This window comes from Phacochoerus africanus, chromosome 1 (assembly GCF_016906955.1).
Source record: "Phacochoerus africanus isolate WHEZ1 chromosome 1, ROS_Pafr_v1, whole genome shotgun sequence".
Lineage (NCBI taxonomy): Eukaryota > Metazoa > Chordata > Mammalia > Artiodactyla > Suidae > Phacochoerus > Phacochoerus africanus.
Genome location: NC_062544.1, coordinates 152,958,577 through 152,984,635, shown reverse-complemented (window position 1 = coordinate 152,984,635; position 26,059 = coordinate 152,958,577). Strand labels below are relative to the sequence as shown.

The window sequence follows — 26,059 nt, the reverse complement described above, 5'->3', positions numbered from 1 at the left end:
GAAAAGCCCTGACCAAGGTGACAAAGGTTTGACCTCACGTGTGACAGGAGAAACGGGAATTAAGGGTACTGAGTTACCCTCCTTCCCTGTCAGGATGCACCTCACCGTGTACAGACACACAAAGTTGGCAACACCACTGTGGAAACAGGCCCCTGCCATGTCCTCTTCCCAGGGGATACTGTTTGTCCAGTGGGGTTATCCTCTGACCCAGTAGCCCACTGCCACCCGTGGACCTGGAGGCAAGCCAGGTACCAAGAAATGACACATTGCCTAAATTACGTCAGAGGAGCCACTGCTGCTGTGTGTGTGATGGTGAAATCATAGCCAACCAGGGTCCAGGAACAGAGATACTCCCTCCAGTTAATGGCAGATTCAGGGAGCTCTGCAGATAGGACATTAAGGGAGAAAACCAGCATGTAGAGCTGAGTGTTTGTTAAAGAAACACTAGGAAAATCCCTAAGAAGCCATGTCAGTGTGTAATGGCGGGCAGGTGCAGGGGAGAGCGCTGGAACTTTGAAACCTTGTGAGAATATATTTTCTACTCAGAAATTTAAAATAAGTGTATATGGCTTTAGTGGAATGAAGGAAGGAAGCCAAATGCAGAAGAGTGTGAAGGACGCTACAGCTTGAGGGGAAGGCGCATCCCCTGATGTGTGTAGTAGCTTTGGAAGGCAACCCCCTCCCACAAAGTGCTATCCCAGTGGCCTCTGGGAGAGGGGTACCACCCTTCATTGTTGATCCTTTGGATGGTTGGATTCACATTTTCTGTACTTATTTTTATCATAAACATGTTTTAGAAGTTTTCCAATCAAAAGAAATAATACAGCATTTCCCCAGCACAGGCTGTGCCACAAGCCAGGCACTGTTCTAGTGTTTGCACGAGCCTAGCAAATACCACTGTTGCTTCCTTTTTATAGCCAAGGATGGAGCCCAGAGAGGTCAGGGCCTTGCCAGGCATCACATGCAGGCTGGCGCACAGGACGGCCCCCAGGCCAGCTGGAAACTACTGACCCCATGGTTCCACCTGTTCAACACTAGAATACCCACTATAAAACCCTCTCAACCTGAATTTTCTTAAATACCTCCCAGGATAGGAAACTCACCATCTTACAAGGAGGTTATTCCTGGCCAGATAGTTCAGTTAAAACATTCCTCCTGGAGTTCCCCTCGTGGCTCAGAGGAAACGAATCTGACTAGTATCCATGGATGCAGGTTCAATCCCTGGCCTTGCTCTGTGGGTTAAGGATCCCTCGTTGCCATGAGCTGTGATGTAAGTTGCATACACAACTTGGATCTGGCATTGCTGTGGCTGTGGTGCAGGCCAGCAGCTACAGCTCCGATTTGACCCCTAGCCTGGGTAACCTCCATATGCCTTGGGTGCGGGCCCTAAAAAAGACAAAGAACAAAAGCTCCTCCTCACTCAGTAGTTGTGCTTCCCCCACCCCTGCCCTGCCCTGGGGACCACCTGCTCCTTCTGTCAGGGAAAGCCCTGTGGTCACAGGAAGCTCGGAGCACCTGGGGCTCTGCTTCAGGCTGAGCAGTCTTGCTCATCCCATTGGGTGACTCAGGCAAGTCCCTTTTCCTCTCGGCACAGATATGGGTAACATGCCCCTTCCTCAAGTTTGCTCTGAGCCTTTCAAGATGGAGTCGGTGCACAGGCTGCCCCAGCCAGTCTCCCAACTCCTCCCAACTCCATGCTTTGGCCATATTAACCTCTGGTTTTGCCTAAATTAGCCAATATTGGGTGTACCTCAGGGCCTTTGCACTTACTGTTCCCACTTTCTGGAAAGCTCTATGTCTGCATCTTCCCATCCCTGGTCTCATAACAGGCATGTGACCTCCTTGGAGAGGCCTGACCACTCTTGCTGGTAGCATCCCCCATCTGTTCCCTTTCCTACCTTCCCATTTCATCCTGGAATCGGCTTCCTTGACCTGCTCCTGAGGACAAGGACTTCGTGGATCCCAGTGCCCGGACAATGTATGGCATGTGGTGGGTGTTGATTGAAAATGTGAGTGCGTGGGAAGAGGCAGGGACAAGCCAGGCCTGTGCACGGGGCTGCAGGTCTAAGTGTCCATCTCTGAGGGTCTGTTACCAGCCCTGCCCTTGCACCCCTCTGCTCTCCCATCCCCCACACAGGGCAGAGGTGAGGCCCAGAGGCCACCCTCCCAGAGAAACATTAGGGCTCTAAATTCCATTTAAAACAGTTTAATTGCCTAATTGCTCTGCTCCTCCATGCAGTTTGTTAGCAGAAACAGCCCTGCAGCAGCCAGACCAGCCTAGTAGAAAATTGGTGTCTCAGCCAGAGGAATTAAAGAGACAGAGCCCAACCGCCCACAGCCCCACACACCTGCCGGCCCCACCGAGGGACAAGGCCCAGAGGCCTCAGGATGATCCTGGCAGTGAGGCCAGAGAGGGCCTGCTGGCCAGTGCTCCCATGTCTGTGTGTTGGGACATAAGCTAGGCTAAGCGTGCTTCCTTTTTCTTTGTTTAAACTATGCTTTCAAATAGGGAGCATATGCCAGTTGTGATTCAAGGTGCAGATGGGTCTGCAGCTAAGGTGAGCCTCCCTTTTCCCACCCTGACCCTCCCAGCCCCTCCCCAGGCAGGGCTGTTAGGACTCCTGTGGGTCCCCCTAGAGGTGGCTCATTTTTATGTTTGCACAGAACTGTTCACACAGACACACTGTGAGCTCTGTTCTGCTCCTTTCCCAGCTTTCTCTGTCTCGAGACTGTTCTCACCTGAGTTGACCTGGCTCCTCACCCTTCAGGCAGCTGCCCTGTCCCTGCAGAGTGACAGCACATCCGTCCCAGAAGCCGCCCCAGCCTCCTGCCTCTGTGAGCCACCTGCGATCTTCATCCTTATTCAGACCTCATTGTCACACACGGGAGGAGGAGGGGCTGTGTGTGCAGAATGCACATTCCTTTTCAAAACTGGGTTTATTTTTCCTCCCACACAAAGCAAGCCTGGATTCCTGAGGGATCAGAAAGAGCCACAATCCTCCCAACTCAGAAACCACCTTGATCACACCCAGACCCAACTCCTTGAGTCCTTGCTGATGCAGACTTATTTTACCCAAATGTCTTCAGAGGGTGAAGACCGTTTGCAAGCTGCTTCCCTTTCTCAGTCTACAGTAAACAAGGCTTGTATCCCCATGGAAGTTAACAGCCAAGTTTGGTTTGAGGGCCTGAACACTCCCTTAGTGGAATCCTGACTGCTGCCAACTGTGTGTTATTACGAGCTGCACTGCAGGGAAATTCCTTGATGGGGAGTCTTGGCACACATCCTTTATTCTGTCCTTAGGGCAACTTCCCAGAAGTGGAATTTCTAGGTCAAGAGGCGTATACTTTTTTGAGAGGAGAGCTGCACATTTTTGAAATGTGTGTGTGTTTCTTTGTGTGTCTGTGCGCCTGTGCCCAGAGGCACCTGCAGGATCCCCAGCAAACCTGCTGTGTGACTGCATAATGGGTGTGTCCGCTTTCTCTCCAAGCAGTCTCAGAACTGCTGCTCCTCTGCCTGGGTGCTGGCAGAATCTGCTCACTGCCCTGCTCTCTACACTCTGCAGATCTCACCCTGGCCCCCAAGCTGGGCCAAGGCCAGCTCTCCTCTGCCCTGGATGCTCTTGGTAACCAGGGTCAGAAGCCCAGCTAGAGTGGCCCTGGAACAAACTGGGAGAAGTCCACATCTCTGCATCCAGGACTCCAGGCCCACGTGGATGCAGGTGTTGAAAGAAGGCCAGAATCCCCGTCTGTCCCTGGGTTCTGGTTTGCTCTGTGCTGGCTGCGCCCTTGGACTGGCCAAGGGGAGGCAGAGGCTCCTGTAGCCAGCTCCAGGCTCCCCACTTCTCGCCTACAATGCATCACCTCCTATTTCCTACCCTTCCAGACAACAGCCTGGATGTGCTGTGATAGGACCAGCTGAGACCACATACCCTCAGAACCATAAGCCCTGCTGTCCAGCCCTGCCCACGTCTGCTCCCTTGGCAGCTGGCAGGGAAGAGGTCAGCAGCCAAGCACCGTCACTGATCTCGTCACCCCCAGGGTAGCTGTGGTCTCAGGACTCCCAGAAATCCAAGGAGCCCCCAGCCCCAGAGGAGGAGAGGGGCGTGGGGCCAGAAGCAGCAGTTTCAAGGGAGAGAAGTCAAAGGTAACAAGGCTTAAGCTGGTTTTCTTTGAAAAGCGCTAAGTGATTTGGCTAAAAGAGTGACTAGAAAACACTTGACTGTGACTCTGGGACACACACACCTGTAAATGTCCCCACTGCTGTTCCTTTCTTCCTGCGTGGGCCTCCCAACCTGACTGATCAGAGGCTCTTTTTTTTTCTTTTTGCCATTTCTTGGGCCACTCCCGCAGCATATGGAGGTTCCCAGGCTAGGGGTCTAATCGGAGCTGTAGCTGCCAGCTACGCCAGAGCCACAGCAACTTGGGATCCGAGCCACGTCTGTGACTTACACCACAGCTCACAGCAACGCTGGATGGTTAACCCACTGAGCAAGGGCAGGGCTCGAACCCGCAACCTCATGGTTCCTAGTCGGATTCGTTAACCACTGCGCCACGACGGGAACTCCCAGAGGCTCTTTGAAGCTGCTCCTGAACCTTCACCACAGATGATGCTCCCATACCCAAATGCAATCAAGTCGGATTTCTATGCTCCAATGAACTGCTACTCATCCTGCAAAACCTGCCCAATATCACTTCCTCAGGGAAGCCTTCCCTCATTTCTTCTTGCAAGGCTGGCCCAGGATGACCCATCTCTGCCCTTGGAGCAGCATCATCTATCAGTGACCTGGTCATATCCCTTCCTCCCATGAGAGGGAACCTAGGGTGAGGATATTTTGATCACCTAAGAGAAGAAAAATTGCTTTCATTAATTCATTCACCTGAGCACCCACCAAAGACCGGGCATGAGAGCTTGCAATAACTAAATGCCATCCCAGATAAATAGAACACTACAGAGGCAGTGAGGCAGTGCGTGCAGGATCTGCCCAGAGCCCTCGTGCGCACATGGGAACCAGCTGGTAGAACGCAGGCTGCACACAGGATGCCATTTGCTTCCACCTCTGCAAACAGCCTGAAAGACAGAACTGACCAGTGAATGACGCCCTGTTTACACAACAGGAGGCTGAATGGAGGAAAGTCCCCTCCACAAAACTGAGTGAGAAAAGCAAGTTGGGAAAGAAAAACTCAGTGTGAACCCAGTTGATTGATTTATAGCCCATGAGACAGCACCACATGTTGCTTACGGATGCATATACTGTGTGCTGTACCAATAAATGCAAAGCTTGAGACAGCAGTGAGGGGGGTAGCCTAGGGGTCAGGGGCAGGGTAGAGGGGGTGGATACATGGAGCTTTCATTGTATCTGTGATGCTTCATTCATATTCTTGTTTTAAAGCACCTGTCCAGTGACTGTGGGGAAACAAAAACCTGACGAGTGGGCAGTATGTGTCCTACGTGTGGGGAGACTGCCAGCTGCCTGCCTAACATCCGTTTTCTCTTTCTCACTGACTTATTAGGAGAAGTGTGTGCCAGCTCCAAAAAGAAAAGGAAACCCTCATTTTCGGCCTCCCTTGCGGCATGTTAGCCACAGCAGCAACTAGGAGCCAACAAGGCACAAGTGACAGTTACAAAGTGCAGCTTGTGGGACGCTCCTCAGGCAGAAGGGGTGACAGTGACAGCACTGGCTCTCCTCTCCCTCCCCTTTTCCTTCTTCCCACCCAGAACAGGGGGTGGCAGGACCCAAGGAGATAGAAAAGAGGGGCAGAGGGACCAGCTGTCGGTGACACGCCCCAGCCACACCCTTCTCCCCCTTCTTCCGCGGAAGACAAGTCCTCTTTGCTGAAGCACTGGATCCAGTCAGCATTTGCAAGGCTGCCCCCCGCCCCCCGACCATGGCCTCAGCACCGGGTCTCTCCCCACAGATGCCAACACCAGGTGCCCCACCACCCTCCCCTTGCTGCTCATCCCCTCCTGCTCTTTGCCTTTTCAGAGGCTATGCTTCCAGCTTGTTGAGCCTGTTTTTTTTGTTTTTTTGTTTTTTTGTTTTCCTTTTCCCACCTCTTGGTGCCAAATAATGAAATTTCAGCATTTAGCCTTGAAAACTCTAAGCCTTTCTTACTGCTGGTAAAAGAAATCTCAGCAAGATAAGAAGAAAAAATTTTCCGCTTCCCCACAGCTGCAAAAACACAGACGCTTTTTGGAATCATAAAGCTAGTTCTGATAAGTGGCGAATTGAAAATGTTCCGCAGAAGCATAGAGGTTCTTGTCGTCAGCGTGGAGACCAAGGAGAAATTGGAAAGTCTTGTTCTACCTTCCATCAGCATGAAAGTGTCTTTAGAAGAGCTGTTGGTACAAAGGAGCCTTAAAGATGCTCTTTCCTCTGAAATGTGACCAGCCACCCTCTCAAGCCTGCAAGACCCAGGACAGGGGGCTCATGCGATCATTTCTGGCCCACTGATAAAAACTGCATTTGGCCTCTGTTGTTTTCTGGAATTCTGGGTCATGCACCAAGAGATCACGAAGGCTGTGTTCTCAGAGCCACTCTCCAGTTTTCCCCTCCAATCGGGCCATCCCCCCCAGAATGTCATTGGGGACCGCGGTCAGGCAGAACCTTCACTGCGTTCCAGGGCCTCCTGAGTGCCCAGCAAGTGGAGCCCAGCTTTAAACACTCATCACAGCAGGTAATTGGGTCTGCGTTTGCTGAATGCGTTCAGCTGAGTCACCGCCTCCAAGCAAATAAATAAAACACTGGCTACGCTCCATGCAGCCCATTATGCGACCCCATCCCCACCCCCGGCCCCCAGGAAGGTCCTGCTTAGGAAGGAGGGGGGCCGCCCTCTAGCCAGAAGCTGCTTGGTGCCAGACCCTCCTCAGGGTGGGCCTGGGGGCTGTGCCACATTCCGGGGGGGGGGCACCGACCCCCAAGGGCCAGGAGCCAGCTGGTTTGATCTGTACCAGAACGGCCTGCCTCCCAGGCACAGCTCTACCATGGACACCTGTGGCGCCCCCCACCTCCCCCCGCTGGGCAGCTATTCGGGGGATCTCTGCACCCAGGACTGGCTGTGGAGTGGCTGCAGCCTCCTCTCCTTGGTCCCACAGCCCCAGCAACCAGGCTCCAAGCCTTTCTCACACAGGAGGTGACTGTGGGTCTGGGCAGTGGGTGTGGTGGTTAGACGCCTGGGGTCCTGACCCTCCTGGCCTCGTGTGGCCAAGTGATGCCTAGCCTTCAGCTGATCGTCTGTAAAGGGTGTCCTGGTGGTGGGGGAGCGTTTAGAATGCTGCCTGAACACAGACCCTCAGAATGTGACTGGATTTGGAGATGGGGCCTCTGAGAAGTGATGGATTAAAGTGGGGCCCTCAGGGGGGCCACTGCCATCACCCGGTCCTTGTGGGCAGTGACCTGGCCAGCATGCCTAGCAGGGAGTCTTCAGGAAGAACCGGCCCTTGGTCCTGGAAGTCAAGCCCCTTACCTGTGGGCATGTCAAGCCCCAGCCCAGAGTGAGCAGAGCAGGTGGCAGCCTAGCATGCCATGGGTCACACCTGTCACCACAAAGACCACCAGTGCTCCCAGCCACCAGACCTGCAGGGCCACCTGAGCTGGGGGACCCCCTGCGGTGGCTGGGGACTCTGGGTCCTAAACACACAAGGGCTTGTGCTGTCTGGAGCCTGGGCTCCCAGTGCCCAGGAGCACACAGACCTCACCCCTGAGGGAATCTACCTTTGTCTCTGCCCAAGCCCCTGCTGCCCCTGTGCCCAATGTGTCAGGGAACAAAGCCAGGAGGTCATCTGCCCTCAGCAAGGAGGCCTAGGCCCAAACCCCTTCTGACCAGGAGGGAGGTGAAAGGTGAGGTTCAGGAAGGAAAAGACACAAAGTGGTGTCTCGTAATATCCCATCTCCCTCAAGCAGGCACATCAGGGTTTTTACATGTTCCTTAGGATCAGGATTGCTGTGTACAAGAGCGTTTCTTTCTCTCATGTGTAATAAGTCCGTTGGTAGCAGTCCAGCGCTGGTACGGCAGTTCCATCATCGTTAGGGACATGGCTTGTTTGTGATGACTAGATTCCCAGAGTCACCTCATCATCCAAGATGGCTGCTGGACAGTTCGTCATCACATCTGCATTCCAGGAAGGAGAAAGGCAGGAGGACCAAGGAACACATCTCCTAGCTAAGTTAGCTCCCTTTAAGCAGCCTGTGCTGAAGAAAGTCTCTCCTAGTCCTGCTAACATCCCACAGACCAGAGCTTAGTTCCATAAGTAACTGTAAAGGGGCAGGAATGTCACCTTTTGCTGGTGCTTCACTGACCCATAGAACACCCCAGTGCAATTACCAATGGAGAAAAAAAGGGACGACTGGACATCTGCTTCCCTGTGTCACTGCTGAGGAAACTGAGGGTCAGAGAGAAGACACGAGATCAAGGTCCACAGTCCATGAGCAGCAGTAAGACTGAGACGTGGGGCAAATATGGTGGACTCATCATCGCATCACGGCTTCCAGAACCTCCCACATCCTGGCCTCTCTTCTGCATGATGTCTCTTCCCACCCCCCAGACGCAGCACGTGGGATGTACCCAGCAGAACAGACGTGAGCAGAGCTTTTCAGGAAGGTAGGGAATTTGAACAGCACGCAGTGCTGGTGAGGCTGTGCTGATAGGAGACAAAACTGGTACAGCCTCTTTGAAGGATATATTGGTTCAGATTAGGTTCAACTATAAGTGAGAGAAAAATCCAAAGTGATTTACAAAAGATAGATGTTTAGTTCTCTCTCACATTCAACAAATCATATGAAGGAGGACGTCCAGAGCTCTTACAGACACACCAGAGACCAGGGCTCCTTCTGCCTTGTGCTCTACAATGAGGGGCTCCCATTCTGAGATCACCCAATGGCTCAAGATGGCTGCTCCAGCTCCAGCCATTACAACCACATCCCAGTTAGCGGGAAAGACCTGAACCTATTCTGTCTCTTCGAGGAAGCTGCATGCACACTTACATCCCACTGGCCAGAATTTAGTTGCAGAGCCACACCCACCTGCAAGGAAGGCTGAAAAATGTAGTCTTTATTCTAGGCAGCTGTGTATCCAGCTGAAAACCAGGAATTCTATGACAATAGAATAAAAGAACATATACTGGGGGACAGCAATTAGTCTCTACCAGAGTACTGTGAGACTAATTAAACTGATTAAGACTGTGTGCTCCAGCAATCCCACTTGTGCAAGTTACCAAAAGCATATTTATATAAGGATTTTTGTTGCTGCACTGTTTGTTGTTGCAAAATATATTAGGAACAAAAGTCCTTCCCAAGTGGACTGGTTTAGTCAGCTGCCCTCCGTTGAAACACATGCAGCTGCAGGGTGGAGCAGTTCTCCTGCCTGACGCAGAACAATGCCAAGACCAAGTGTCACATTCACACTCCCAAACTAGGGGCAACATGCATACACATGTGTGAACATGGGTGCTTCTGAAAGGTGATGAAGACCCTGGCCTTTCGGTACTTCCGGGAAGGGAGTGGGGAGGGGAGGGGAGACAAGATGGGGCCCCTGGTCTCCTCTGCTTCTGCCTCTACCCATGTCAGTCACGCTGAACAAACCCAGGCTGCTGCTGCATCATCTTACCTGCAGCCAGCGGTGGGAGCAGCTCCAGATTGACGGTCAGTTCCTCCCTGTCTGGCCCCCAGCATTTGCCCTGTTGGAATGAGCTGCTGCTTCCCTGACGGCCTGACAGGCTTCTGCAGAAGCTGTGGGTGGCAGCCAAGCCTGGCACCTGGGAAAAGCCTCTGGGAAGCCTTGGCAGCCTCAAGGCCCCTCGGGCCAAGTCCAGCTTGCTGGCTGTGCCCCTGCACTTGCTGGCACCTGCACCCACTGACAGCCCTCTGGGCCCTGGATCTACACAGTCTGGCCCGGCAGCCCCACAGTCACGAGATGCCCTCCTGAGAGAAGGGACACAGGCGTGACCTGGGCAGTGAGGCTGACACAAGTGCAGCTCCCTTCCCTCCAGTGGTCATGTCATGACTCAAGGCCAAACTTGGCAGCAGGGCAGCGGTGGGGATGTGTGAGCCTCTCCCCGACTTGAAAGCTTTCCGTCCCAGCAATTTAGACACAACCACTTTCAGCTCATCACATCCATTATCATAAATGCCAGTCCCAGCTCCTATCTCCCAAGGGCCTGCTGTTGCCGAGCGGGGTTCCCGAGGTTGACAGCCATCCCTGTGGTCACCATCACTCCATTGCCATGGGCCAGCCACCCACACCTGCTCTTTCCTAATCCTTACAAAATCCCTGCAAGACAGGCCTTTTCACCCCATTTTACATGTGCTGCACCTGGAGCTGCAGGAGGAGAAGGGCTGCCAGGGTGGCAGAGCGGGAGCAGCAGAGGCAGAATGGGACCGCGAGGTAGGATGGCAAGGACGCTGAGACTGAGTCTCTCCACCTCCCAAGGAGCGGCCAGTGTTCCTCAGTCTAGCAAACAAAGGGGCCCCGCACCTCCAGGGCTCAGCACACAGAGGCACCTGGCCCCAGATTCCTGCAAAATCTCTACACCAATGCCTTCTCCTTTTCCTTTTTATTAGAAAATAGATCACGAAAATATACACACTTAAGCCCATCCACCAGAGTGGGCTTTGGGAAGCAGGGGAAGATGAGGAGGGCCAGACAGTACTGGAAGCCCAGGCTGCAGGGAGCTGGGGGGAGCCATTGGCCAGCCTGGCCAGGCCCGGCCCTAGAACATCAAAGTCGGGGCCAAGTGGCCAAGCAGGGCGAGGGCAGGTGGGTGGAGCGGAGGCCCCAGCTAGAGCAGAGATGGAAGACAGCAAGTGGGGGACCGAGGGCAGGACAGGACTGTTCCCTTGCCCACCTGTGCCAGGGGCTCTGCACTCCCCCACCTCCCCTCTGGCTTCTCTCCACCGGTGCCCGCAGGCCCTCTGGCCAGGGCTGAACACTAGGCATTGATGGCCTTCCAGCGCTCGCTGTCTGTGCTGTTGATGCTGCCCGCGTGGCAGGGCATGGAAGCCACGTCATCCAGGTAGGCCACCCCACTGGCCGAGTCGAACTGCGTGCTGGCGGCCCCTGCTGCCTCCAGGCCCTCCCGCCGGGCCACCGCATAGGGTTGGGGCAGGTGCATGTCCGGTTCCTCGGCCTCATCCACTTGGCATTTGTAGGAGAAGAGGATCTTGGGCTCTGAGCTGGTGAAGAGGAGGAGAGCAGGAGCCCTGTGTGAGTCAGAGCAGGCCTTCCTCATGGAGCAGTGAGGCTCCAGACATGGCAGGAGACATACTAATAGCCACCTCACACCCCTCGAGGTCCTCGGATGGGGTTCAGAACCAACCCTCATGCTCCCAGTGTGTAAGCCCCCTTTCTCACTGCAAAGTGGGTGGAGTGAGTCCAACCCTGGGAAATGAGGGGGCTTAAACAGCACCTTCCCAGAGTGCTAGGCAGATGTGACCCTGAACCTGCCCCGCAGCACTCACTACTCAGGTGGAAGCGTTACTCCCATGTGACCACAAGGAGCCGAGGCCAGGAAGAGAACTCGTGAGCAAGGTTGCGCACATCAGGACTGGGGTCCAACCTTGCCCTTCTTACTCCAACACTAAGGCTCCCCCAACCCACCCTCGTACCTGACAGGTGGAGGGGGGGCCGGGGTCCCACCCTCACCCCCACACATCTGTAGTGTCCCATCTCCCTGACAAGCCTCACAAAACATGTTTTGTAAACATACAGGTGCACAAAAGTGCACCCTACTCCATGCTCAGATACACACTGGACTGCTCCCCTCACCAGTCACCCTCAAATAGGATAGAAGCCCTTGTGAGCTCAGGAGTTTATGTCAGCTGTGTTCCCTTTTGTGTCCAGGGCTACAGCAGGTCCTGGGGAATGCTTATCTAGAACTGAGCCGATCTATCCTTAAGTGGAAAACAGTGCAGGTCGACAGGCATGGATTCATTCTCTCTCTCACAAAGTGCTTATGTTTGTGTGTGTTGTGTGCATAATGTATATGCACATGTGTATGTTTACATGCACATGAGTATACACATCTGTGTGTCTTTTATATGTATATATCAATGTAAACGTACATGTCTGTATGGGTATGGTGATGCATGCATATGAGTGCATACGTATGCGTGTGAATGTTACATGTACACATGCACCATGTGTATATACATATATATGCATTCATATATGTGCTTATGCATATCTGTGTACATAATCGTGTCTGACGGGGGCACACGTGCATATGTATACGTGCATGCACACACATGCACCCTGTCTGCCTCATCTGTTCCTGTCCCAGCCTGAGCAGCTCCCAGAGCCCAGAGGCTGAGACGCTGCAGTGGCGGCTGCGCATGCGCAAGAAGCAGAATGCGTGATCCCGATAGCAGCCACGCAGGGGCGCTAGCGGCCCTGAAAGCTGGGAGAGACGAAGCCGCCGCGCGATCTGGACCCGTCCCTCCCAGCGCCCCGCCCAGGCCGGCTAGAGGGGACTCACCCGAAGAAGCCCCGCAGGAAGGCCACGTAGATGAGGGGAGCGAAGAAGCTGAAGTAGAGGAAGGTGGTGGCGTCCACGCAGCTGGGGGGAGGGGCGGGTCAGGGCGCGATGGTGGGACCCGGCCGTCCCCGCCCCGACCCCGGCCCGGCCCCCTTACCAGAGCCCCTCGATGATGTCCGCGCACAGCAGCGCGCTCCCCAGCCCCTGCAGCAGGTTGAGCAGCGCCAGGATGCCCGCGTACACGTAGAAGCTCCTCCGCGCTGCGAGGCGGGAGTGTGAGGTCCTGCCCAGGTGTCACCCTCCCGCCGACCCGCCCCGCGCCCAGCCCCGTCCCCAGACGCTCACAGGGCAGCGAGATGCGCTCCTTCAGCGGGGTCTTGGGGAGCACGACCACCAGGGAGTAGACCTGCGGGGACAGCGGCGCTGACCAGGACGCGGGGAGCTCCTACCCAGCTAAGCCCACTAGCAGGGCTGCCAGGCCCCGCCCAAGGCTCCGGCCGCCCCCCAGCTCACCAGGAAGAAGAAGCAGGAGCTGACCAGCCAGAACTGTCGGCCCCCGTGCCCGTAGATGTTGAAGTCCTCAGCCGAGAGGTGGGCATCGGGGTACAGGATCTCCAGGGTGCCCTGCAGGGGCAGGCAGGAAGGGTCTCAGGGGCTCTCCACCACTCCAAGCCCGGCTCCAGCCTGCTCTCTGGCCAGGCCCTGCCCCCGGATCCAGCACCCAGGACAGGCCTGGCCAGGGGCAGCCCCGATTCTAAGAAAGGGGCATCAGGATGCATGGCTGTCAGTGTTACCTGCTGACCTGTATGCCCACTACCTGGGCTGCTCGTTGAAAGGGCAGGTTCAACCTATTGGCTGGGAGCTGGAGAGGCCCAGAACCTGCCTTGTTAACAAGCAGTACAGGTGTTTCCTTATCCTCATGTAAAGCGTGAGCGCTGCACCTGAGAAACATGTAGCCCTGACTCAGCAGTGGATGCTCCACCCCCACTGACCCAGCTGCCCTCCCCACCCCTCCACCTGGGTGACAGAGTAGGCCAGGGACAGCACTGTGGTGATGGCCAGCACCCGCTTGATGCTCGACTTGCTCTCCAGGTGACCTGGAAGAAACGTGCTGGTCAGTCAGCAGAGCCAGTCCAGGTAACCGCAGTGGGATCAGCCCCCAGCCAGGGAGGGGTGGGGAGCACTGGCCCCAGCAGCAGACGCACCAAAGGCAAGGCCCAGGATGACCACACTCAGCTCGATGGCCAACAGGAAGAAACGGGTAATCTCCCACAGGATCTGGACACAGAGCGGGCAGAACATCAGCCTGAGGGCCCATTGCCCCTCCCCTGCCCAGCACCCCCATGGGCAAGCCCCACCTTATCGGCAACGGTCGCAGCATCTGAGGTGCTGACTGTCATGGACACCACGGCCCGGGCGATGCCCACCAGTGCCACCACGAACACCTGGTGAACGAGAGGGGATGGGGGTGGAGTTGAGGAAACGAGGTCGCAGGGCCTGCACCCCACACCCACGTCTGTAGAAGTCCTTGAGTCCTCCAGTATGGAGGTTTGGGATACAGAGAGGCTTGCCCCCTCCATCCCCCGAGCCTCGGCTTCCTGGCTACACTGACACCCTGAGAGTGCTTGGTAAAGCACGAGGTGGGGCCAGCCTGATGGGCTCAAGTCCCAGACCTGCCATTTGCTGCCTCTAAGACCTGTACTGCACCTTGCCTGTGAAACGCAGGTTAGTACAGCCCCTGCTGCACTGATCGCTGGAAGGGTCATGTGGTTAGAGCATGCCTGGTGAGGGTCAGCAACACGTCTGCCACTGGTGCTGTCACATTGACCATTTTAATTCTCAGACACTGGGCTGGGGGAAAGGAGACCACAGAGAAGAGGTGTCCAAGGCCCTGGGGAAGGTGGCTAGCCCTGCAGCTTTTGCAGAGTGCCCGTGCTTGGCTCTGTCAGCCTGGTGTCCATCCCCTGCCTCTGGCAACAGCTCTTCCCCATCCCTCCCCTCACGTGGTTCTTGGGGCCAACCCCACCACTGCTGCCTCAGGGACCAGCCTGTGACCTAGGGCTGGCCATTTGTGATATGCCAATCCTCTAGTTTGGGGATGGCATGGAGCCCAAGGAGTTCCAGTGCAAGTCACACCCCAGACATGAGGCACAACTACTGAGAAAGGAAGCCAATGGGATGCGAGCCTGGAGGTGCTGGGGCCACTGGCAGGCCACTTGGGGAGGCAGTGCCACCAGACAGGAAGACAGCTGCCTGAGATCCAGCCACACCTGGCTCCTCGAAATGTCAGTTTTTTAATCAACATTTCCCCTCTGGCTTCTCTGAGCTTAAGCTTGGTTTTCTGACAAATACAAACAAAAGAGACCAGATTCTATCCTTTGTGTCCAACCTCGGGTAGGCTGACACCACTCAGGGCCACCTGCCCACTGTGCGCCAGGCCCCCACAGAGCTGGAGCTCTGTGCAGTCTCACTGAGTGCTCACAGGAGCACCACAAGCTGAACCAAATCCAAACCACATCATACAGGAGAGTACTGAGGCACAGAGAGGCCAAGCCACTGGCCCATGGTCATTCAGCACAGCCGAGGTTTGGAATGCAGTGGGCATTCCCCCGATCCAAAATCTATTCCCCTTCCTTCCAGTTAGGGTTCCCCAATTTTCTTGCTGGGACTACCTCAGTCTCTGCAGTCTGGATGAGCTAATCCCACCCTCTCAGCCCCCAGTGCCCCTTTCCTTGCTAGTCCCAGAGCCTGGCTCAGGGATGAACAGGGCTTCCAGGGTGGGCCACTCTGCAGCAATTCAGGTCTACACTGCACCATCAGCAAGGAGCTACTCTTCTGCCGGAGTTGGCCAGCAGCAGGATGTTAGCTCAGAGCTTTTCTTGGCTACTTTAGATACCATATGGGGGGAACTCATCAGAGGGGAACAGACATGCTGAGAGTCCGTATGACATCAGTTAATTCTCTGGATCCAGCCATATCTGAAGCTGGTGTTCGCTACAGAAGTGGTTAATAATTCCTTTTTTGCTTAAACCAGTTGGAGTTGAATTTTCTGTTACTGACTGGAATGAACTCACCAGGATATAGAAGGTGATAAAAATGGGGCTGGAGGTGACACGAATCTTGGCCCGAGCAAACGGAAGCTTCCAGAGCAGGAAGATGAAGAAGAGCACGTTGGGGATGAGCAGCAAGAGGTCCCAGTACCGGACACTAGCAGGTGGGTACAGAAGGCAGTTCACTGGTGGGGTTGTCTGCACCCACCCCACCTGTGTCACTGTCACACACACACACGCAGTAGGGAGCCCCCTCCCACAGCCAGTCTGCCAGCAGGAGCTCCCGCCTCACCGAGAGGTGCCAATGTCTTCGTACAGCAGCAGCAGACAGCGGTGTGGCACACTGATGTTGGGTGCCAGGGGTGGGGGCAGTGCCATGCTCTGCTGGCCCAGATCTCCTCCTCCGGGGTGGCCATCCCGCCAGCAGCCAGTCCTGGAGGGTGAACGCCGCCACATCAGCTGCACAGTGGCTGTGTGGCCCTGGGTGTGTCACCCACCAGGCGGGAGGTGGATGTGACGCTCCCGCCCACATCACAACCCAGTCCCCTAACAGGGCCAGTCCTTTGCCTTGGGCTTTTTCTTGTGACCCCTAAACAATAAAAGCCACCCCGAGGGACTGAGCTGTGTGTCATACACAGCAACACAGGCTATTCGGCATAACCTAGCCAGTGCCCCCAGCCCTGGGGGTCAGGGAGAGCCAGGGTCCATGTCACAGCTGGACTTCCAAATCCTCTGTATGGCTCAGTTCCCCCACCCTGGGATGGCATAAGGACAGCATGTCCACCCTGGGAGGTTGTGGTGGCACTGAGGAAGTGGCACATGCCTCCAGGTGCAGGCCCAGACATTGTGCACACTTGGGTGGACCTCAAGCCCTGCCTCCTTTTGCTGCCACCTGGAAAGGCAGATGCAAGCGGAGAGGACGCTGCCATGTCCCTGGAGGATGCAGGGGCATTTCCAAGTGCAGGGATGGGCTGTGTCTGCCAGGGTGATGGAGGGTGAGAGTCCAGCTGGGAGAAAAGAGAGCTGAGCCACCCCGGACAACTGAGGCAGGCTCCAGGGTCACAGGAATCAGGGGACAGTGGCAGCACATCCACACATCCTGGAGTGCGGGGCCAGGCAGCATTTGAAATGATGACAGAACAGACTAGGCCTCTGGACCAGGTGCCCTCACTTCTAGGGGCATGGTCACAACAGCCCCAGGCAGGAGGCAGCCCAGATGCCACCATCAGCAGAACACACATCAACTGCAGCATCCAGTGCAGAGTAGACCTCAGCCCAGGAGCAAAAGACTGGGTGCTGCCACAGGTGGTGACATGCAGGCCCTACAGCCAGGACACCAAGCGGAGCCAGGCCAGTTGTGGGTAAGTGGCACCCTGTGCAGGGTGAGGGCATGGAGCCACCCCTGGGTGCACCATCTGGGTGTCAGGGGTGCAGCTGTGCTCGTGTGTCAAAGTTCATAGAGCCTCGCACCTGTGATTTGAGCACTTTTCTGTATGGATTATACTTCAGTGGATTTTTTAAAATGACCAAGTTGAGTCCTGTTAGCACTCTAGGAGTGCAGGGTCTCCATTCGGCAAGGAGCCCAGGACACTTCCTACAGGAGGGAGGGGTTTGCAGCAGTCCCGGGCTGCGGGGACAGCTCAGCACTGAGCAAGCTGTGAAACATAAGGCCCATGAGGCCGAGACTCAGAACCCTCCATCCCTCTCCAGCAGGCCTCTTGGCTCTGGGGTCACCTCCCCACCGGGCACTTGAGGATATACCAACAATGGGAAATATTAAAGGGGAGGACGCATGCCCGACAGAGAAAGTCTGAGGGAGGTCGCTGGCCACTTCCCTGTCCCTAGTCCTGCACTCCTCCCCCTGTGCCCATGCTGTCAATCACCTGCCATGAGCTGGGAGAACCCAGGGGCCAGAACACACCAGCCCTCTCAGGCCTCCATCCTCAGAGGAGAGGCTGACAGCCAGCATGAACACCCGAACTTAAAAAGCAAACTTCTTAGATAAGTGCAAAGGATAAATCAGGAGTGGAACAGAGTGATAGGAAACAGCCACCCTTCCCTTTAGTACCAGAGCCCGTGGATTTTAGCCGGCACATGGCTTCCCAGAACAGTGGCTACTTTCCCAGCTTCCCTCACTGCTGGCTATAGCCACGTGAGCAAGTTTTATCCAACCAGATATGAGCAGCAAGGGTTGCCAGTTTCAGGTCATGCCTTTCTCCCTTTCCATTGGCTGGAATATGGATGTGGTGGTGGGAGCAACAGCAGCCAACATAAGCCACGAGACAGATGCCATGGACTTAGGGTAACAGAATAGTAAGAGGTGCATGGGTCTCAGACACAGGGGGCCTCCACGCACATCCTGGACAGCCTGCACAGACTGCAGGCAACAGATGGGAATGATCTCTCTTGTTATCCTGGCTTTTGTTTCAGCAGCCAAGCTAGAATCCCAGTGAGTACAAAGGGGAGCCACTTCGGGCTAGGCTGTCACACAGGGTGACAACTGAGCTGAGATCTAAACAATTGAAAGGAGCCAGACTGGGGAAAACCTGGACAGAGTGCACCCCAGGGAGAGAGTGGTGAATGCAAAGGCCAGGAGGCAGGACAGTCTTGGCCTGTTCAAAGGGCAAAGAGCAGGCTGTAAGAGAAGGGGGGCAGCGCCAGGGCACACGGGGCATCATGACCTCACTCTAAATGCTGGGAGAAGGGTGTATGAAAGAGGGGATGGGGCCCGCTCCTGTGTGGACCGAAGCAGGGAGCTTGGAGGCAGGGGGACAGAGGAAGGCCAGGCTGGGCCAGGGAGGACAGTGGCTCGACTGGTGGTGCAGTGGGGGTAGAGGGAGGGATCTGGGACGCCTTTGGGAGGGCCAGCCAGCGAGGTCTGTGGACAGACATGTAGGGGTGAGGGAAGAGAGCAGGAGAGGCTGATGTCAGGCTCCAACCTGAGCCTCTGGGTGCTCTGCAGTGGCAAGGGCAGCACTGCCCCCTCTGCTTTGCTAACAAGGTGCTCCTCCATTGCTGGACCCTCCTTGCTACCCTGCACTCAGGACAGGGACCCCTCCCCAGCTCCAGAAGCTGAGTCTGTTACAGTGACCCAGTGGTGTCAGAGAGGGAGGACAGGGTGCCCTTGTGACACAGGGGCCAGAGCCAGGGGTGCCTGATGTCCCGCCTCTGTCCCATGTGGCAAAGAAAATCCAGGAAGATGAACAGGGCAGAAACAGGAGGGGCCGGATAGAGTGGTGGGGGGTTATTAGAGGGCTTCTTGGCTTAGCGAGTCTAGGCCCTCATTTTCCAGTGGGGGAAGCTCAGCACCCTAGTGTCCATCCACAGGCTTTAGGTACTGCTGACTCCACCCCTGCACAACTCCAGGGAGTGTGCACACTGGAGTCCCACATGGAAATGAAGCCATCACAGAGGAACATAGAGGGGGGAGATGGATGGAAATAGATCCTGGAGACAGCTCCTTGCAGCAGCCCCTGGATCTAGCCACACTTAAAGTCAGTGTCATCCCCCCCACCTCGACATCAGATTTGCAGTTATAAAATCCAGCAAATACCCTTTTCTGCTTAGCCCAGTTCTACGTGGAGTTGGACAGAGCTTGCTTATACTCTGCCAAGTGTCTTCTGTGTGACCTTGGGTGAGTCATTTCTCCTCTGAGTGTCACAGGACACTAATACCCACCTAACAAGGTTGCTGTAAAGCTCAGATGAGACCAAAGAAGTGAATATCTACAAAAAGTCACACACACAAAGGTCATGCTGCTTTTCTCCCCAGGGGAGCGGCTGGGGAGTAGAGAGGGGGAAGGAGTGGTTCTCGGTTCCAACCCCACATGCTGCAGTGACTGAGGTGAGGGAAGAGTGTCAGCTGCTATCCCTTCACTGACGCTCCCCCCCTCACCTCCTCCCAATTCTGTAATAACTGCAGAGACCACACACAGAGCCCCGCCACACTGCACAGAGGAACTTCTGTCACCTCCCTGTATAGAGCCTGGAGCCGGGCAGCCACCTGCCAGGCCTGCAGCCCAGGTGCCTCTAGGCACCCTGGTCTTTCCACCTGCAGATGGAAGCCCCAGGCTTGATCCAGAGTTGAGTGTTGGTAACACGTAGATTCTGCTCAGGCAGGTCTGGGGGCTGCATTCAGTCTGCATCTCTCCCACCCTCCCAGCTGGCAATGCTGCTCTGCTGGCCCCAGAGATACATTGAACCACATCAGAACTGCAACTATGTGTCAAAACTTACACAGGAACTGAGGCCTTGATAATTATAATACAACAAGGCACCCTTTCTGTGTGCAGACAGGGCTTAGTGCTTTCTACCTGGTTACCTGCTGAGCCAGCCTCTAAGAGAGAGGGAGCTGTTATTGTCCAGTCATATACATGCAGAAAGAAGCTAGAAGGAGTCAAGTCTTTGGCCCCATATTCTCCTCCCCCCCCACCACAGGTGAGCTCCTGGCTTTGCTGGCAGAAGCCCAGGCAGTGACAAAGTAAGGGGTCTGCAGGCTCAGGAAAGAGGGGACAGTGGAAAGGTTGGCTATGGCTGGAGGAGGAAGGGGTGGAGCCCAGATCAGAGGGATGGGAAACCTGCTCTCAGAGGAGGGCTCTGGGGCAATCCCAGGCCTCAGAGGACTAGGGAAACTGAGGCAGACTGTTTCCTCCACCTGGAAAGGGCTCTCCTGACGTCATGGACATTCAAGAGGCCTCTTCCCACCTACCACTGGGCCTCCACCTCCCTCCCTGTGTGGCCACCTTGTGGGCAGGATGCCCATTTGCTCAGATCCTATGGGCTGGACCTGCTGTGAGACCCTGGATAAGAAGGGCCTTACCCTCTGGGCCTCTACTTTCCCATCGCTCATCTATGCAATGGGACACCCTGGAGAAAACAGAAAGCTCTAAGCAGAGGAGAGAAGCCCTTCAGTGCATGGGACCCCAACCTGGTTGGGCACTTTAAAAGCCTGGAGCCAAAACAGGATGAGGAAGGCTCCATGGGACAGAGGCCAACCCCCTTATCCTTCAGCCTTGTGGGGGGCGGGGGGAGGCAGGGAGTAAGGACACTTCCAGGAGCCCCCAGGGAGAAGGACAGCCCTGGGCCTTGCAAGGCCCAACCCTATCTGACCCTGGCCTACTGCCCTGCCAATTACCTTCCACTCTTCTGACCTCCGTGTTCTCTGAGCTGCTAAGCTATTCCTAACTCAAGGCCTTTGTGCACACTCTTTCCCAGCTGCGACTCACCATGTGGCCACCTCCTCAGGAAAGTCCTCCTTGCCCACCCCTTTGTCTGCAGTGGCTCTCGCTGTGTGTTTATATGTTTATGTGTTACGTGTTTATGTCCAGCCCGGGCTTGCTCAAGACCTAGACCAGTAGAACAACAAATGTGAGCGGACAGGTGTATGTCCAGAGGCGTGCGGCCAAGCCCTTCTGAGAGGCCCCCTAACCCCGTCCCTACTGCAGGGCGGGGGCTGATCATTTGCGGCTCCCCGGTCCAGTGCACCCCTGTTCTCTCGGGCCCTGCGGAGCTGGAGGCGGCCCGCAGATGGGACTTGGGCCACTCGCAGAAACGTCTTTCCGCACAGCCCGCACAGACTCGAGCGCAGAGTCCACAAGCCCGGCCTCCCCAGGGACCGAGGACCTCAGTCCTCTGCGCCCCCAGCCTGCCTCTGGGCGGAACGGCCGCTCCCGGCGACAGGAGCGGGCAGGCAGGTCGGAGGCCCCAGGATAGGCTCCAGCAGCTGGAGCAGGAGAGGGGTCCCCTCCTTACCTGAGGCCCCGGCCGCCCATCTGCCGCCGGGCACGGACCCCGCAAGGCCGCGGGACTCGGTCTCCGGCGCTGGGGCCGCGTCGGGGAGCGTCGCGCAAGAGGCGCGGGTGGCCGGTTCCCGCAGACCCGGCGGGCAGGGAGGGAGATGTGATCCGGCCTGACTCTGTGCGGCCCTTCGCGGCAGCGGCGACACGGAAGGCAGGCGCGTCCTTTTCGTTCCGCCAAAACTGCAAAACAGCCACCGTCCCTACTTGCGACACGCAGGCCCGCCCCCAACCCGCAGCGGCCTATGGGAATGGGGCTATGCCAAAAAGAAGTCGAACGCAGAGAGAGTAGCCAATCAGATCCTCGGGGGGCGGGGCATACCGCCGACCTCTTAAAGAGACAGAGCTCGGGACGTACAGAGACTGGAAGCGGCTGAGTCGCGCCCGGAAAGGGGTGGGTGGAGGGCCCAGGCTAGGGACGCCGCCGACTGAGATGCAAGGGGTCCAGTCCGCAGCGGTCCGCCCCTGCGTCGTCCCTTCCGCCGCCGGCGCCGACCGTCTGGGGATGAGCCTCCGCAGCAGCCTTCGGCCTGGTGACCTCTGGTCCAGGGGGACAACCCCTGCGCGAACCCGTCGCGTCCCCGCACACTTGCCCACGCGGCCACGGCCCGCGCCATCCTGCAAGGAGGCTGTTATTAGTCGCGTTTCACAGAGAACTACCGGAAGCTGAGACGTTAAGTACTTACCTGAAGCCTCAGGACCAGGAAGTGACAAAACCCAGACCCCCTGGTTTAACCCACCTGCTCTTACCTATAATACCTCTCCAGGCAGCCTCCCCCCGGGGGGCTTTCTAGAATTGCTGGTTCTTGCCCTCCTGCGTCTCTGCTGTGCCCACTCTTCTTTTTCCCAGGGCTCTGCATGCTCTGGCCCATCCTGCCTCTGTGTCCTCATCCCTCCCACCGCTCCTCACTCAGTGCTCAAGCCCCACTGGTCCCTGTTTCTCTTCCTTGAATACACCTAACTTGTTCCTGCCTGTGGGTCTGCAAGTGTCCTTACTTGCCTGGCTCCTGTCACATGACCCCCCCCCCACACACACACATCCTTGACACCCTAGCCAAAGTAGCTGTCCAGTCTCTGTCATGAAGCCCTTTTATTTCCTTCTCAGTGTTACCCAAAAACTGGGTTTGCCTCTTGGTGGGTGTTGAGTGGAAGGACACCACCAAGGCAAAGAGCTGGAGAAGGAGGAACTTATTACTTGCAGTAAGTAAGGAGAACGTCAGGGATCTTTCCCAAAGCCTGCCTCCCCAGACAGCAAACTTGAAATTTTAAGCTAAGGGAACATGAATACTCCTGAAGAGCTTGGGCGGTCCAGGCTTTAGTTGACTGAAATCACAAGTGTCCAAAAAAGTCAACATTAGTCAACACCTCAATTTTTTAGGCTCCAGTTAATCTGTTGGGTTGAGCGCTTCAGGCTAATTTTTACTATTGAATCAGAACAGGAATCTTTGCAACTGACCTATTATCTTGCTATTGTTACTTTTTTTTTTCTTTTTTTTTTTTGGCTTTTTTAGGGCCACACTTGTGGCATATGGAGGTTCCCAGACTAGGGGTCAAATTGGAGCTGCAGCTGCTGGCTTACACCACAGCCAGAGCAACACAGAATCCGAGCCACGTCTGCAACCTACACCACAGCTCATGGCAACGCTGGATCCTTAACCCACTGAGCAAGGCTAGGGATTGAAACTGTGTCCTCATGGATGCTAGTCACATTCATTAACTGCTGAACCACGATGGGAACTTCCTTATTGTTACTTTCTTGCCTGTAACAGTTTGTTTCTGTGTTTTGTTGCTTTAAGATCACTAACCACTGAGGGCAAGCTCTGTGACCAGACTTAGATCTCAAAATAACTAAGGGCAAAAAACAGTCTCTGGGTTTTTTGACCACCCCTGCAGCATGTGGAAGTTCCAAGGCCAGGGATTGAAGCCAAGCCACAGCAGCAACCTGAGCAGCTCCAGTGACCATGCCAGATCCTTAACCTGCTGCTCCACAAGGGAACGCCCCAAAATGGCTTCTCTTATGTCAAGAGAGTATGCCTGGTTCTCTTTCTCAGGGGACCCCATATCCTGTCTGTTTACACCAGCACAATCTCTCTCCTATGATTATATTCATGTAGTCACTTCCTAGCTCATTATTTGCTCCCCCTGCCAAGAGAATGTCAGTGTTAGGAGCACAGAACCATGCTTATCACATTCTCTGATCATCCTGAGGCTGACTCAGTGCCTGGTACAAATTGTAGGCACCCGCTTATCACAGCAAACCCAAGATACACACCCCACCTTCACAGCTGGGCAGGAATGAGACTGGGCTCTGGCTTTCACCTAGCTCCTGTTCTTAACCAGCAGAAGATGAGAAAGCCACCACCTTGTGACCATCTGGATTTTCCCTGCCTGGACCTCTGTCAGCATGCAGTTTCTGTATCAGCCAAGAGAGGCTGTGCTCTATGAGGACATCTGCCTTCCTGAATGGGCAGCTCCTACAGTTTCTGCCAGGAGGTTACATGCATTCCGCCCCCCCCCCCCCCCCCCCCCCCCCCGCTCACTTAAATTGGCAAAAACAAGTCATGGGCCACTTCTGACCTGCAGGGGCAGGAAACTTTTCTGCCACCTGTGCCAGGAAGGAGGAGAAATGGAGCACTGGCGACTAGGCCGAATCACTGCCCTCCATCTTTGTTTTTTGAGACAGTACAAACCCTTTGGGGCAGGGTGGGGGGAGTCTGCTCTGACTATTGCACAGTTCTGCATTTTGTACTCTGACTATGGGCCCTACACACAGGTTTATTTGGGGAGTAACAAGGATGCCTAATTTTGCCCCCCATCTTTGTTTTTTGAGACAGTACAAACCCTTTGGGGCAGGGTGGGGGGAGTCTGCTCTGACTATTGCATAGTTCTGCATTTTGTACTCTGACTATGGGCCCTACACACAGGTTTATTTGGGGAGTAACAAGGATGCCTAATTTTGCCCCCTCCCTTCAGGGCTGAGTGCTTCCTCACTGCAGCAAACACACACACACACCCCACACACAGGACAGAGCATGACATCAGTGAACTTCTGTGAAAGGTGGTTAGGAGTCATGGCTCAGTGGTAACAAATCCGACTAGTATTCATGAGGACGGGGTTCCATCCCTGGCCTCACCCAGTGGGTTAAGGATCCGGCATTGCTGTGAGCTGTCACGTAGGTCACAGACTCAGCTCAGATCCCACATTGCTGTGGTTGTGGTTGTGGCAGCTACAGCTCCAATTTGACCCCTAGCCTGGGAACTTCCATATGCCTCAGGTATGGCCCTAAAAAGACAGAAAGGAAGGAAGCATAGTTTAACCTATAAAGGTCTGACTCCCAGGTTCTGTCCTTGCCCTGGCCAGGCTGGTGGTGATACTCACCAGGCATGGCTGACTGGAGGACATGCTGCTGCAGAACTAGGCTCCTTGATAGCAGTGGGAACCCAAATAATAGATACAAATGGTTGGGCTCAGCCGAGGGGCCAAGAGTCAGAGACACCCAGCCAAGCCATGCCCACTTCCAGATCTGCAGACAAGGTAGTTGTTTTAAGCTGCCAGATTCCAGGATTGTTTGCTGCATACAGTGTCATGAACCATCTCTTCTCTGGCTTCTCCCTCAGCAGCTCTCAGGCTCCTAGCTCCTGCCAAACTCCCTTTTGTCAGCTTCCTTAACTGTTAGGGTTTCCTGAGTCCCTAGCCTGGGCCACTGTCTCCTCTTGCTTCACTCACTCTCTGGATTATCCATCCACTCCCCTCCCATGGCAAATGCAGCTCAGCTCAAAGGCCCTCAAGAGCCTCAGACCTGAATATCTAGTGGCCTCCTGGTTATCTCCACCAAGGATCCATGCTCAACATAGCCAGAAGCAAGCACATCCTTGCTTCCTTCCTTTCCTTCCTTCCTTTTCCTTTTTTTCTTTTTTTTGCTTTTTAGGGCTATACCTGTGGCATATGGAAGTTCCCAGGCCAGGGTCGACTTGGAGCTTTAGCTGCAGGCCTACACCACAGTCACAGCAATGTGGGATCCGAGCTGTGTCTGTGACCTACACCACAGCTCATGGCAACACCGGATCCTTAACCCACTGAGCAAGGACAGAGATGGAACCTGCATCCTCATGGATACTAGTCAGATTCATTACTGCTGAGCCACGACGGGAACTCCCAAGCGCATCCTCTTTCCTCTCAAACTAACTTGTCCTCCTCCTGCATTCCCCATCTCAGGTGGCACCATCACCCACCTAGTCTCCTAAGCCAGAATCTACTGTCATCTGGGGTGCCTCCCTTCTGCAGGCCTCAACCAATAGACTCCATCTCCTGAATGCCCACTCCTTATCCTCATTTCTGCCCCTACCCTGGGTCCCATCCAGAGAGTTGCCCAGCACACAAAAGTGCCTGGCAAAAGAGCTGAGATCCATTCCTGTCTGCTCACCTGCCCTAGCCCTAGCTGCCTGACCTGGAGGAAGAATCACAGCACAATCTTCCCTCTGTATCCTTGGGGGATTGGCCTCAAGCTACCTGCAGACACCAAAATTCAAGGTTGCTCAAGTCCCTTATACAAAATGGCTGGTATTTCCATATAACCTTGGAATATCCTCCTGTATACTGCCATTTATAGACTACTTATACTACCCAATATAATGTAAATGTTATGCAAATAGGGATAAACACACTATAAATACTATGTAAATTGTTACATGCATACACATCAAGCTTTGATTTTTGAAACTTTCTGGAAAAAAATTTTTTTTGGT

General features: G+C 55.0%; 1 protein-coding gene across 1 annotated transcript; it reads right to left on the bottom strand.

Moving 5' to 3' along the window:
* Positions 1–10,530: 10,530 nt before the first annotated feature.
* TPRA1 (transmembrane protein adipocyte associated 1) lies at positions 10,531–21,556 on the bottom strand. Its single transcript, XM_047782576.1, has 11 exons — positions 21,270–21,556; positions 15,812–15,952; positions 15,544–15,676; positions 13,828–13,914; positions 13,675–13,747; positions 13,487–13,566; positions 12,983–13,093; positions 12,815–12,875; positions 12,627–12,729; positions 12,470–12,550; positions 10,531–11,168 (listed from the first exon to the last, which is right to left on the bottom strand). Exons 1-11 carry the CDS (start codon positions 21,287–21,289, stop codon positions 10,925–10,927), a joined length of 1,134 nt encoding a protein of 377 aa, XP_047638532.1. The 5' UTR covers positions 21,290–21,556; the 3' UTR covers positions 10,531–10,924.
* Between the last annotated feature and the right edge of the window lie 4,503 nt (positions 21,557–26,059).